This window comes from Conger conger, chromosome 8 (genome assembly GCF_963514075.1).
Source record: "Conger conger chromosome 8, fConCon1.1, whole genome shotgun sequence".
NCBI lineage: Eukaryota > Metazoa > Chordata > Actinopteri > Anguilliformes > Congridae > Conger > Conger conger.
The window spans coordinates 18,279,818-18,295,203 of record NC_083767.1 but is presented as its reverse complement, the minus strand read 5'-3'; the positions used below and the strand labels follow the sequence as shown (position 1 = coordinate 18,295,203).

At 45.4% G+C, this 15,386-nt stretch overlaps 1 protein-coding gene across 1 annotated transcript; it reads right to left on the bottom strand.

Moving 5' to 3' along the window:
- Window positions 1-44: 44 nt before the first annotated feature.
- LOC133134612 (F-box only protein 10-like) lies at window positions 45-15,056 on the bottom strand. Its single transcript, XM_061250831.1, has 11 exons — window positions 14,430-15,056; window positions 12,693-13,288; window positions 11,460-12,284; window positions 9,008-9,157; window positions 7,095-7,231; window positions 6,843-6,913; window positions 5,991-6,143; window positions 4,726-5,043; window positions 3,394-3,704; window positions 2,731-2,921; window positions 45-2,063 (listed from the first exon to the last, which is right to left on the bottom strand). Exons 2-11 carry the CDS (start codon window positions 13,275-13,277, stop codon window positions 1,880-1,882), a joined length of 2,925 nt encoding a protein of 974 aa, XP_061106815.1. The 5' UTR covers window positions 13,278-13,288; window positions 14,430-15,056; the 3' UTR covers window positions 45-1,879.
- Between the last annotated feature and the right edge of the window lie 330 nt (window positions 15,057-15,386).

The following is a 15,386-nucleotide window of genomic DNA, read 5'->3' as shown; positions in this document are numbered from 1 at the left end:
CCTGCTGATGTTATTGCTTTACATTTAAGTTGTCAGGTCACTGATTTAGATATTTAAGATTTAATTGCAGTTAATCAACCAAGAGCATTTACACAAATTTTCATTATTTACAGTTTGGATATTAAGTGCTCATTGAATGATTTTAGTTATGAAATGGGCAAAGTGAAGTAATATTAGTGACCATTTATACTGATAATCACATCTCTCAGAATCAGCATGGTAGTTCAGGTTATTGCACAGAAAATATGTTAAAGATCAAAGCTGGAAACATGAAATCTAACTTCAGCTACAAGCCAACACATTTTAAAACAGTAAAGTGCTTTAATGACTTCATGTAATAAAGTAAATACACTGTGTAAATAATTGCAGTATGCAACATGTGCACCAGAGGCTCTGAAAAGTACAGGACACAATTAAACAAGAACACATTCAACAAATTGACATACAGTATATGGCCTTCAGTCTCATATGTCTTGTGCAATACCTAATAGAGTATCTAATGCTGATAACAAAGTCAACAGAAATACAGCATTGTGTACTTTGAAAACTGAAAGGATATTAATGAGGAAATGTCAAGTGTCATTAAATGTCCTCAAAGCATTTTAAGGGCTAATAATTGAAACTCAAATTTGAAAAAAGGAACATAACATGGATGTTGATTAAGACCACAAAGGCAAGGCACAGCACTGTTAAATACATATAGGCACAGTTATTGCAGAACATAAAATCAGTATCTTACCCCTTAAAGGAATAAGCCAACATTTTGGGAAAAATACCTTCTTTCCATTACATAGTGATAAATTTCACTTATTCGACAGACAACTGACCATTAGGCAGGCCTGGGATGTTTTTCCTATTTATTTTTGGGAGATGGAAAGATGTTTCAATAATTCTGTAAGTTGTATTTCTTCACTTTGAAGGAGGTAGGCTACTGACTCATAAAGGCATCAAGTGTTTATGCTAAGCCAACACATTATGCTAACATGGAAACCAAGCCAGTGAATGCACAAAAACGAAAATGAAATTGAACATCTCGTCTAAGTCTGGGTAAGTCAGAAGAATAGTATATTTCCCAATGTTGGTTTATTCCTTTAAATACAATAAGGCCAGCTATTACCAGACGCTATTAAATGCTGGTTATAAAATGCTTATTAGTTTTTAGGAGTCAACTGGATCAAACATAACTCATAATGGCAAACCCCTGATGGCTGTATTAGTGGTTTATTACATCTGCTGATATTGTAGTGTACATATAATTAAATATTGTAGTGTACGTGTAATTAACTGAGGTTGGCAAAGACAGTTGCATCATGGGTACTGAGAAGGGTGAGATAAAAAGGACAACACCGCACTGAAACTGTATGAAGCATTCATAGACAAGCACTTCTGGCACCCAACGCCAGACCCCCACTAATCAGTACAGTGCCTTTCACTGGGCATAGGGGGACTAATTTGGCAGTGACACAGACAGTCAGACCTCACTCAAACATCCAACCCCTTTCCACAGTTTCTGCTTCTCTGCGTAGTTGGTAAGGTCATAGGTGTCTGCGAGGTCACAGAAGGTTAGGTCCAGATCAGTGCACACGTACAGCAGCAGGCCTCCGGGGGTTGGTGCTTGTGAGGTCACAGAAGCCTAGTTCCCTATCACTGCACAGGAACAGCATCAGGGCTCTCTTCCTCCAGAGCTACTGTAGGTGCTTGTGAGGTCACAGAAGCCTAGCTCCATATAAGTGCACAGGAACAGCATCAGGGCTCTCTTCCTCCGGAGCTACTGTAGGTGCTTGTGAGGTCACAGAAGCCTAGCTCCGTATCAGTGCACAGGAAAAGCAAGCAGCCGGGTTTGGGTGCACTGCAGAGTGGTGACAGGCACAGCGGAAACTCAAAGGATGTCACAGAAGATGCTGCTGTTGTCATGGCAACCGCTCTCCACCCTGGCCCTGATCCTGGTCGCGATGGTGTTGCGTTGGGCAGGGGGGGCCGTGCGGGCTCTTCTGGGCCGTGCTTCCGGTTGGGGACGTGGAGGGGGATTCTCCAGGGCCCAGGGGGGGTCAGTTTGCCTGTTACTGAAAAAGAGTGAAAGAAATAGACATGAGTTTTACATGCATAGGGAACGTACTGGCAAAAATATGCATTTTTGATTAAAATAATTCTGGAACGCCACTGAAAAAAGGTCGCACACATTTATTACAGAAAAACCAAGATTGGTTTCGTCAGGGTGTAGTGCTGGGATCATCAAATCATGGTCCTCAAGGTCCAGGAACTGCTGGCTTTCCACCCTCCCTTTACCTGGACTCAGGTGTGAAGACAGTCTGTCCAATCATTATCACTACCTGTTAAGCTAATTTCCCGGGAAAAAAGAAAACCAGAGGCAGATTTGGATTCAAGGTCCAGATGCTGGTTTAGAGTATTGGGCTATCTTTCTTCTTTTATGCAAGACCTTACACTCTGAAGAAGACACCGTGTCGAAACGTCGTCATAAATTACTAGTTTGGAGAATAGTAGAGTGTACGGCTATCTTTCTTTTTATTATTGCTCTCTATTAGTCAGCACCTCACCATCGTTTTGGATGGGCTTCTTCCCTCCCTATCAATTGAAAATTCATTGATACCACAGATTTCATGACTTTGTTAGTGGTCTCAGGACAATACAAGTCAGACAATAATAATACACAAATTACACTACAACTGTAAAGCATACACCACGTTATGGAAGTAGCATGTGTATGCTTGCCTTTTCCTGCTACGGGTGAGCAAGGTGTTGTTGAGCAGCTCACAGGTGTTGTTGCTAAGATCTCGATGGAGCAGAGGCTTGGTGCTGCCGTCCCAACCTTGGAACACCAGGTTCTCCTGCACCACCCCTGTCACCTGCCCCAGCACGGCGATGCCACACCCGCGTACGGACTGAATGCGGTTGCTCAACACCTGGCGGAAGGACACAGAGCAGCGGGCTCAAATTTTTACCACCCCACCCCAGAGGTGAAAAAGTCCAGGGGTCAGAAAGTAAAAGTCCTACCATGCGTTTCTTCCGGCCATGAACTCAAAAAACTGCAAAAAAACTAAAAAAAGAAATACATAAGGTATTTTAGTAGTTATATTGTGACTTAAAATCTTAATTCTTTTACTTTTTTGTTCAATAAGACAAAAATATTACCAAGCTTTGACTCATTTCAAGACGGCCAGTGGAATAAGAACATTTAACTTTTTAACTTAAAACAAGATAATATTTTTTACTTGAGAGGAAAACATAAAAAGACTAAAAATGCTTGTTAAGAAATGTTTTGCTGTGATTGCAACAAGACACCAGGGAGGACTTTTACTTTCTGAATGTGCATTTTACACCTCGGCTGTAGCCAAAATGGGCGACTTTGACCTCCATCATCCGTCGCGTGCCCACCTTGATGTCGGCGGACCCCCTCAGCCGTAGGCCGCAGCCCCGGTTCCCCACCAGATCATTCTCCACGATCAGCCCGTCACCACGGGAACTGATGCCAGGGCCGGCGTTGTCGTAGACGCCGTTGTTGCGGAGCTCCATGCGACAGCCGGCTGCCACGGTGATCCCCACTCGGCCGTTACTGCAGATGCAGTTGCCGGCAAGCCGGGAGAGCTGGGCGCTCTGGAGCAAGGCCACGCCCACGCCGCCGTTGCTAAGCACCATGTTCCACGTGATGTTGAGGGCTTTGTTGCTCTTCACGTACAGCCCCGCGTCTGAGGGGTGGGTGGGTTTACAGGAAGCACATAATGACAATGCACTCCTAGGCCAACATCCTCAGAAACTACTTCTGCCAGTATTCTCCTCATTTTATGCTATCTATCAATTTTCTAAATCGACAATTCCTGGTCAGGGTTGGGGGGGGGGGGGGGGGGGCAATCCCAGGCTGCATTGGGAAAGAGGCACTAATACACCCTGGGCTGGTCGACAGTCCATCACAGAGCACCTACACCATTCACTCACAGATTAATGATAATAATACATGTCTCCATACAATGAGAAACTATTTGGCCATTAGTACTGATGGCTCTGTCGTGAATTCTTTGTGCGATTCATAATCCGAGGAACTGGATTACTGGATACTGACATATTCCAGTTTGCTGTCGGTCGGCAGATGTCTTGTACATTTCTCTTCTAAAAATGTGTTACATTGTATGTATTGTTCAAGTTACATTAAGGCACTGTTTTCGGACACTTTTTAGCCAGCGTGACTTGGATAAGTGCATACAGACTAATTTTGGTGATCAGTGTTACTATGAGAGTTACTATGACAGTTAATGACTATGACAGTTAATGACAGTTACAGTGATCAGTGTTACTATGACAGTTAAACTGTAATGCATAAACATGCAAGTTGAACTTGAGCTGCAAGCCCCACTCTTTCTGATTGGCTGGTCTCAGACCCAGTAAAGCGCTCTGCTTAACTGCACTGGAACCATCCTCAGTCTGAATAACAGCCACAAAATGAAAAGGGCAAAGTGATGGCACCATATAGCAAGGATACTCAATCTTTCCCAGAAAGGGCCGGTGTGGGCTTTCGTTCCAACCAAGCAGTTACACACCTGATTTTACTAATCAAGGTCCTTAGCAAAGACTCAAATGGTTGATCAGTAGAATCATTTGTGGAACTAAAGCCTGCACTCACACCGGTCCATTCTGGGAAAGATTGAGTATCACTGTCCTGTAGCTTGTGTCCCCTGGCCAAAAGCCAAAACCAGGGCAGCTCCACACTCTCACCTCCGTTGTGGCTGATCCAGTTACTGTCCATTTGCGCCACGCTGATGGGCGGGCAAAAGTAGAAGAGCATCCCATCACTCTCCATATCACTCTCCCAGGCATCCTCGTTAACGTTCACGTTCTCTCCTCCTCCTCCTCTTCCTCCTCCTCCTCCCGCCCCTCCCCCGCCGCCCCCTTGCCCGGATGGGTACGCGTCCCGCCGCCTGCTGTCCTCGCGGCAGAAGACGCCCACGCCGTACATGCGGTTGTGTGACACACTGTTCCAAAAAAGATGGGGGATGCTGGATGACATCACCCACACCCCGCAACCACTGTTACCTGTGATGAAGAGGAAATGGTAAATGGTTGGCATTTATATAGCGCCTTTATCCAAAGCGCTGTACAATTGATGCTTCTCATTCACCCATTCATACACACACTTGCACACCGACGGCGATTGGCTGCCATGCAAGGCGCCGACCAGCTCGTCAGGAGCATTTAGGGGTTAGGTGTCTTGCTCAGGGACACTTCGACACAGCCCGGGCGGGGAATCGAACCGGCAACCCTCCGACTGCCAGACGACTGCTCTTACTGCCTGAGCCATGTCGCCCCTGAAGAGGGACACCTGTCACCTCCCCCACCCCTAGGATTGTACAGGCACATAACAAATACAAAGTGTAAACAAAGGGACCGTGACATTACAGTGCAGTGTTTTCCACAGGAAATCATTCAGTTAAAATGGCGGTGTGTTGCTGGGTGGTGGGTTGGTACTGCAAATACACTTTTTTTTGTTTTGATTGTTTAAAAAGGTTTACAGCAGTGGTTCTGGTGGGGCGCTGTGTATGCTGGTTTTCTGTCCAACCACAATTACAATCCCAGACTTTTAAAGTTGTAAAGGTGGGGGGGTTCAGTCACATAAGGGTTGTGAAGGTGGTCTGTTTTAACTATAAAGTGCCAGAGGATTACAGGGGATTACGCACTACAGTGATGAACACCCCACAACCAACTCAACTTAACTCTTTCAGACAGAGTCAGACAGACATTAAAGCACTCTCAGAAGTAGAAGCATATTTTGAGCCCTATGACAGACAGACAGATGGACAGACAGGTGGTGCACTGACCTTGACAAATTAATCTCTCCCTAGGCAGGCAAGCAGACAGGTGGACATAAGGAAAGACACGGCATATACGCAATCTATGTAGTTGTCCCAAATAAACTGCTTGGAAAAGCAAGCAGGTTGGTTGAAAGACAAGTAGACATGTGCACAGTCAGAATGTGCACTCACAGTAGATGTAGTTGTGCTGGATGTTGCCCCGCCCCCTCTCTCCCACCACCACTCCGTCAGAGTAGCCGTGGCAAATGACATTTTTCGTCACATAGGGGTCGGCGCCCCTCCTGATGTCAATGCCACCCCATTGGTTTTCCCGGATCACATTTTCTGAGGACAGAGGATAAGTAAATAAGATCTGTGGGCTTGTCGCATTTTTTCTCACTCCACCCTCCTTTACTCCATCCCGCACTACTACTACTCCTCCACTCCAAAGGAAGTATGTGAAGCAAAGGAGTGGAGTTAATGAGCAAAGTAAAGTAGCGAACCAGGGGGAGTGAAGAAAATCGGGACAAGCTTATCCGCTTCGCCGTCATCAAAGTCGACGTCCTGTTAATATTGAAGGCAACATTAGTGGTTGTGCAAACTGAGATGACAGACATGGCATGTGTTAGCCAGTGGGTAATTAATTTGCTTAGGTAGGCTACATTACTGACAGTAGATTTCTCTTTAGTGCACCTAATGTAGCAAGGCCTGGTTTCAAAGTTTTATTGCTGTAACAGAGTAGAGGCCTATATTGTAGTCCTGTAGCTTAACTGCTAGCGCATGACACTAACACTGCCATGGTTATGGATTCAATTACCACTGCTGCCAGCCATACTGAAAAATATATGCGCTCCTGCTATTGTAAGGTGCTTTGGATAAACTAATTCATCAAATGGCATATTTTCAAATGCGGTGCTAGAACGTGAGCTATTGATAGGTATTCAACTTTTAGTTTTTAGCCCTCCCATCCAGTATTGCCACCAGCCGCTACTGCGTGTATCAGAGAACAGGGTCGAGGCACAAGGACCGGAAGCTAATGCATACCGCTGATCATGCCCCTCGCATTCTCATTGACTGCAATGCCAGCTGCTTGGCCCTGGAAGATGTGATTCCCTCTAAAAAACACATAAAAGAAACCTGTACAATTTTGGGCTGTTCATGATATTATAATCATATCATTGCCAAGCCACACAAAACCTTTTAACCTCATTAAGGTAAGAACACAATCCAATTTTAATATCCTTTTGCTTTAAGAGATGCATGCACACTCGCATGCACATGCACACACTCACACACCTCACCACCGGTCTCGCATAGTACAGGATGTAGATGCCCGCTTCCTTGTTTCCGTAGATCTGGTTGCTGCGGATGGAACCTTCCCCGTTTCCCAGGACGACGATTCCAGAACGCAAACCACTGTGTATTCTGTTACACTGTGAGAAAAGAGAGAAGCAGACATGAAATGGGGACAGGGTGTGTGCAAATAATTAAAAGATATTCATATATAGACCAGAAGCAAACTTCTTAACAAGTACAGAACTGAACAAGTCGCTTATTCAAGAAAGAAAGCCGTTCAAAATAGACATTAGAGTGGACCATTCCTTTGCCACTAATTCCTCCACAAAGCTGCTGTTAATTCAGTGCTCTTGCCTGACTAATTTCCTTTTCATTCTCACTGCCTGTTTGAAGAACTTTGAGGTCCACTTCAAGTTTGTCTGTGTTACGTTTTTGTTTTTTGGGGGCAATTCAAATAATTTGGGGTACTTAATCTCTGAGCTATTTTAATCTCTGTGAATACTCTACTGCCGATTGAAGACAAAGGTTAAATAAGGTTAAATAAATGATAAGGGGTAGCTGAAGGTGTCTTTTAATTGCAAATTTACCAAGATGTAAAAATAATTCCAAAGTGTATTTTTCAATATTGGAAGAAGAATCAGGAAAAGTAAGGAAGAAGTACATTAAGAATAATGAGCTTTGCTTTATAGTAACAGGGTAATAAGGATATTGCTGATCAGCGGCTTCTCGTGAGCTCAAAATTGGTGGGGAAACTTTTCTTTAATAAGTGATCTCAATGTAGATTGTAAAGAATCTTGAAGTGCAGGTTTAGCTATTGCTGGTTATTCTGAAAGCTAATATGGTAGATAACACAGTGGTGTACCTTCTTTGATAAGTGTCGGCTCCGCTACTTAGTGATTAAAAAGGATTTCTTTAACAGATGCATTGAATTTATGGCTGGGCGGCCTGTAGCGTAGTGGTTAAGGTAAATGACTGGGACACGGATGGTCGGTGGTTCTAATCCCGGTACAGCCACAATAAGATCTGCACAGCTGTTGGGCCCTTGAGCAAGGCCCTTAACCCTGCATTGCTCCAGGGGAGGACTGTCTCCTGCTTAGTCTAATCAACTGTACGTCGCTCTGGATAAGAGCGTCTGCCAAATGCCTGTAATGTAATGATTTAATACAAAGAAGCTGTGTGATACTTGCCCATCATTGGCATGCTAATGATGTTAATCCAGAGAAATGAATGAAAATAGGTTGATATGAATTATGAGTTTAAAGGAAAGTTTTGGGCAGCTTTATTGGACAGTATATAGTATAGAGAGACAGGAAGAATGGGAGCGAGAGAGAGGGGAAGAACCGCCGACGTTGCGGCTCGCAATGAGCATGCGGTCAGTGCTCTACAGGCTGCACCACTGAGACACCATGGGCCCCGCCAATTTTGAGCTTACAAGACACCACTGTTGCTGATGCCCTAACAGTTATGTTGTTGAGAGCTCTACCAAAACAAATCTGCCTACAAGCATATTCAATACAAATTCGGTCATGGGGACCCATGTGTATGGTAGTTCTTGTTCTGACTACAATTGCAATCCCATAGTAATGAAGTTGTTAATCATTTGCCTTTGAATTCTTCATTATCAACCGAATGGCTAGTTTTAGTGACCGTGTTTTCAGACTTTAGCCAATTAGCAGCCTATTGAGTTGCCTCAATCCTTTTCAGGCAATGTCCTCTCCTCATGACATTTGCAATACCCCACCCCATGTTGGAAAATATGTCAACGTGCAGAAAAACCACAAGCCACAAGCTCATGTATGGCACATAAAAGTGAAAAGAGTTGATAATGTTCTTATGTATTCTTACACTCATTCTTCCAGATACAACTGGACACCCCTGTCCTAGAGTGTAAAGCAGTCTTGTGGATACGCTACCAGGATGATGGGGTTGGCCCCTCTGCGAATATCCAGCCCCGCCTCGGCATTGGAGTGGATGTTGTTCTCTGCAATGAGGCCGCGGGCATGAAGGCGGAAGAACACGCCAGACCCTCTGCATCCACACACCTCGTTCCGCAGCATAACCACCTTACAGGAAGGAAGAGAGCATAATGATCAGGCATGAGCAAAAAACACAAATCACAGCAGGTAATAGATAGATGATTCATTCATTCATTCATGATCCTAATCCGCTTATCCTGAACAGGGTCGCAGGCGGGCTGGAGCCTATCCCAGCATACATTGGGAAAAAGGCAGGAATACACCCTGGACAGATCGCCAGTCCATCGCAGGGCACACACACCATTCACTCACACACTCATACCTATGGGCAATTTAGACCTTCCAATCAGCCTACCTGCATGTCTTTGGACTGTGGGAGGAATACCGGAGTACCCGGAGGAAACCCACGCGCACACAGGGAGAACATGCAAACTCCACACAGAGAGGCCCCGGTCGACCGGGATTCAAACCCAGGAACTCCTTGCTGCGAGGCGGCAGTGCTACCCACTGCATCATCTGTGCCACCCATAGATAGATCATTGCATTTATATAGTGCTTTCCTAGACATTCAAATCACTTTACAGTGATGAGGGTCAACCACCACCACTATGTACATTGGGCTCGAGAATTATTGGCACCCTTAATAAAAATGGAGAAAGAAAGCTAAATATTATAAACAACATGGATAATGACCTGTATTTAATGTTTAAACAAAAATGAAAACTATACACTTTTATTTTGTCTGCCAAATGCCAATAATGTAATGTCATTTCAATACATTTACATTATTTAGTAATCCCAAATTGATGGCACCCCTAAAATAAAATCAAACAAAGTGAAATTGACAATACAATTATATTGTGTCATTCCATCACTTCCTGTTTCACTGGAGTATAAAAATGAGCATGCAAAATCCCTTTGTCAACCATCAGCATGGGAAATGCCAAAGAACTGTCCATTCAGAAGACACAGATGGTAATTCACCATCACAAGTCGGGTAATGGATACAAAAGAAACACATAATTGGTTAAACATTCCGCTTAACACTGTAGGGGCAATAATATAAGGTCACCAACTCTTTCAATCAATCAATCAATCAATGGCCATCTCAGTCTCCAGACTTAAATCCCATGAAGAACCTGTGGTCTGAACTGAAGAGTGGGGTATCCCAAGGATATCAATTATCCAAAAAGTTTGCCATGGAGGAATGGTAAAAAATGGGTGCTTGCCAGGGGTGTCTGCAGAAAGGATTAAACCGGGGTGCCAATAATTCTGTTTTTTTTTGGATAATTTTTTTTTTCTGTGAAAAATGTAAGACTTTTGAATCATTAATAAAGCACACTGCTTTACACATGTTGGAAAATAAAGCTTATGTCAATAACTGTATTATTTCCTTAGTTTACAGAATGTTTTGTGGTTATTTATCAAGGTGCAAATAATTCTGGAGCCTACTATAGCACCCACCTGGGTGATGCGCAGCTGCCATTTTGCGCCAGAATGCTCACCACTCACTACCCGAGGTGGAAATGGAGAGGACGTTGTTTTTGCCAATTGATTCAGGAGATGATTAGGTGGCAGATTGAAAGAACCAGGATGGAAAATTAGTGAGGACACCAGGGAACCCCCTACTCTTTAATAATATCCATTTAGGTATTAAATGCATTGGAAGATCATAGAAGCAATCTTGTCTATGCTAAAGAGAAACTCCCGCCCCCAGTGAAAACTACCCAACATTATTCTGTTAGAATCTTGCATATGATGCCGGGGAGGGAGTGGTGTACTTTACCCTCCATGAACAAGATAAATGTGGGTTCTTTCATTTGAACTTTAATCTTCTCATTCTGAACATAAACTGAACACTGAACATGCATTTAAAGGCCACATGGTTTTTTTTTCAGAATAAATTATCTTCGCATATTTAGAATGTCCATTGAGCCAGTAGCCAAAATTAGGTAGATTTATACATTCTCAGAGCACTGATACAAACACTTTCCCTGTGGTTCTTTATACAGAACCAGACATTTCAGGTTGGGCTGTGCAGTTCTGTCAGCCTGTCTTTTTGATAATTTAATTTATTCATTATAAGACAGGGAAATGGAAGAATTAGGGTGTTAGTGAGCGATGTTTGTCCTCATGGGCGCCAGCTCGTCTGGCAGACTCTTAATGTGATTAAAGAGCGCAAACATCTCCTGCCTTAAGGTGCCTGGATGTCATCATTATTACTACCCTCTGAGGTCAAGATCATCGCTACGCATTTTATCTCTGCCAAATCCATTCCAGGACGAGGCATGAGAGTGGCCTTTCGTCTGCCTGGCACGACATCAACAATCATCCCATTACGGTTCCATTATGCAGAGACACACAGTACAGTACAGACGGAGCGGAGCACCTTGGCGTTCTGGATGCAGCGCACAGCGGAGGTCAGCCTGCGGAACACGGTGTCCTCCACCCACGCCTGGCCCCGATTGCACACCAGCACACCGGTCTTGCCGTCACGGAACAGGCAGTGCCGCAGCAGGCAGCCCTGGACCGAGTCGACAAGAGCCTGGGCCTCCTGGTCCCTCTGGAGCTCCTGCTGGAGAGAGAGCAACTCCGGAGGCGCATTGTAGAGCCCTGGGAAGTAGTCAGGGGACGGCTCGAGGAGTTGGGACAGGCAGTGGTGGCTGTAGGAAAGCTTATACGCTTCCGTTCCGGAGGCCTCGTCTCCCGCCCGTTTGTCCTTCTCGCCCTCTGCTCCTTCTTCTTCTTCGCCTTCGCTTTGCTCGCTCTCACCGCAGCCGTCCTCGATGACAGTGCCCTTTCTGTAGCCCTCCCCGCCCCCGCCATCCGTGCACCAGCGCCCCCTCCTCCCCTTCCACAGGTCCTCCGGAGTCGTCGCCGCGCCCAGGGGGCACCCGCCATCGAAGGTGGTCGCGGCAGAACCCTCCCCAGAAGTGGCAGATGAGAAAGGGGCGGTGGAGGACTTGGCCAGGGCGGCCAGGTGCCTGAAGGCCCAGTTTCGGTCAGACGCAGGCGGGCGCTCCACGGTGACGGAGGCAGTGTCACTCCCTGAAAAGTCGCAGCTCTCCAGCAGGCTGAGGGCCACGCCCTGGAAGTGGGCCCCGCTGGCCTGGCCAAAGGAGCAGTACCGGGCCTGGCAGGTCCCCGGGCCCCGTACCTGAATCTGGCCCCCTTCCAGGTTGCAATTGTCCAACTGAACGTGACCTGACGATGTCTGAGAAGAAATGAAGATGGAAAAGATGTGAGATGGTAAAAAGGTCCAGTTTTTCACTCAGGAAACTTAAAACCATGGCATAAGCATGGGGGTAACATACAGTGCAGTCCAGACTGTGCATTTCTAAACTTCACTTTGCCTTTGGTGCACATTCCTGATTTATGGAATGTGCCCGCTTACAAGTATCAGGGAGCAGATGCTCTGGACCTTCCGGTAGAGGTGGAATGTCTGCAGTAGTTCCATTCTGGAGAGCACCAGGTACACATACGAAGAAGCATTCAACATTACATCACTCATCTACCTGAACTCACATAAAGTGACATGGCAACACTCTCATTGAACCCAGAGACAGAAACACACATACACACACACACACACACACATTACCCTCCCAGTAGCAACTCTGACCTTGTACACCACAGGGGAGAACCAGGCGGGCATTAACACCAGGTTGCAGAGGCGGGCAGTGGGGCACTGCTGATCGATGCTAACCACCAGTGCCACTTTCCCCAACCTCCCCTCGCCCACGATCTCCATGGGCACCTTCAGCACCACCTCCGTCTGCTCCTCATACACCCCGGGCTGCAGGACCACCCGGTCGTAGGCCCCCGCCACCGAGAGGGCCCCGCGCAGGCTCTTGTGCTCCAGCCCGGGCCCCACGCGCCACGTCCTCCGGTCCTTCCTGCGGCGGAACAGGAAGAAGCAGGCAGGTGAATCCGGTTCGGGCCCGTTCCTGGTCCAGGTGCGGCTGGCCATGGCCTGCGTTCGCAGGGCCTCCCTCCAGGACGGGGGGTCCAGATCCGGCCGGGTGGGCCAGTTGGGGTGCCGCCACTCTGGGCAGCTCAGGCAGAGCTGGCGCCAGCAGGTCTTGTCCAGGCTGAGGATGAGGTCACGCAACGCCCAGCACACCCGGCTGCACCGGCCCAGATCTGGGAGGGGAAGATAGGACAGGATCACCCGCCACGGCTCCAGCGGCAGGCTGGACACCTCCATCGCACCTGTCCCTGCCCCAGACCATGAAAACAGGGTTTAGGATCTGGGATCAGGATTCAGGTTTAGGAATTAATGCAATGTCTAATGAGAATTACTGAGCTGACCAAACCTTACAGTTACATTACAGTTGATTAGACTAAGCAGGGAAAAATCCCCTCAGGAGCAATGTGGGGTTAAGGGCTTTGCTCAAGGGCCCGATAGCTGCACGGATCTTATTGTGGCTACACCAGGGCTTGAACCACAAACCTTCCAGGTCCCAGTCATGCACGTCAACCAATAGGCCATATTTTGTGTTTACATTTTGTATAAGCATTATGTCAAACCATTTTGTGACATTTTGTCTCAACACACAGACACGCATGCAGGCAATGTTGCTATGCAACTGTCGCAAAGTGTTTTTGTACCTGGGAACTGTGTCTGTGGAAATGTGCTAATGAATGTTTAAATAATCAAGGTTGTGACTTTATTGTGTTGTGTGTTGCGTTGACTGCATTCTACAGCCTACTGTTAAAATAAGGCATGCATGCCTATTACACCACCACAATTTTATTTTAGATTATTACACACACAAGTGTGGGTGTGGGTGTGTGTATGTAAACACAGTCCTGACCAAAGTTCATGCTGCTCTTTATGTAATTATCTACTCGGTTTGGTCCAAAAATAATGTCACTACATTTTCACTTAAGCAATGATCCTTATAGAGTGCACGGGAAGAGTATCATTCAACAAAGAAAATGTTACCAAATTATGGACCACATTATTAAAGCCAACATGAATTTACAAAGTCCACTGATTTGTGTTTTTGCTACACATAAACAGGGTAATGGGAGTTTCTAGATGTGTCACAGGTGCTTGTGACACAACGCGACTGAGGAACTTTGTTCCAGAAACCATTCTGAAGTAACTGCTTGTTAATTTAAAGTCGTATACACCAAAATAAATAAATAAATAAATAAAATAAAATAAAATAAAACATTGGTGGGCGGTCGTTATCAACAGACTACTCTGACTCAATGCTTGCTTTACCAAATAAGCGCTTCGCATACCTCCTTAACCTTGGCACTGATGTCGTCCCAAAGTATTCACAGATGTCCCATCCTGTCTCGATAGACTATAAGACTACTAGTGAATATGACCAGAATAATATCTTACCTTTTCAGAGTGACCAATGCAATCTCATATATTCCTTTCTATATTGGAAGCCAAACATAATAGTCTACTTCCGAACATGAAAAGTCAAGACTATGTCCGCTGCTCCAGCGCCATCTCCTTTCCTTCAAATGCGTGTTCACTTGAGTTAAGAGGGGTGGGGATCCCCTTTAGTGGTTCGCCTGTGATTTCGGTATTATATTCTGTCCTGTAAAGCTGATTGGATTTGTTTTTCAAACGGACAAACTAGCTGCTACGTATCCTCCCGTGATGTTGTTGACAGTTATACTTCTGATTTTGCTGTCGGCAGATGTCGTCGTTGGTCGTTTGTTGTAGTCAAACATAACATTTCACAAAGAACCGCCGTCCTATTTTTATGTCGCTGTTAGAATTGTATGTACACGGCGGCTGCAGCATTGTCTCCTAACTTAAAAGACGCCGACATAGAATACGTTTTTTTGTAGGCTATAGCTTAAAATGTCGCGTCAACATCAAATGAACACCAACAGGTTTTCTTTTCCCTTAGGTGCATCCCGGTTCAAGCTCCTGGCAATAGTATAGTTGATTTTTAGAGCGAATAATACGCATTCAATAGAAATACAGTATGTTGCTGCACGCATAAGGCTGAAGTCGAACCTACAATAGCCTACCTAGCGCGGATGACTGCGTTTCAGTGCATTGGACGATGAGGGAGGGGTTTATGGATTGATTTATGTTTTGTTTTTTTATTCAAACCTCTTCCTCACCTCCCAATACAGACATTGTACAAACTATAATTGGGTGTCATTGCAATTTAAGATACTGGACCACACAACTAATCATCCACATCATTATTATACATTATAAATATAGGCTACAAGTAGGACTACGAGGTTGCATTCTTTCTAAAACGTGAACATTCTTTCTTATTAATATTGTAATAAGATTGCGGTTGAATCAACTGGGGAAAATGAGTCATCA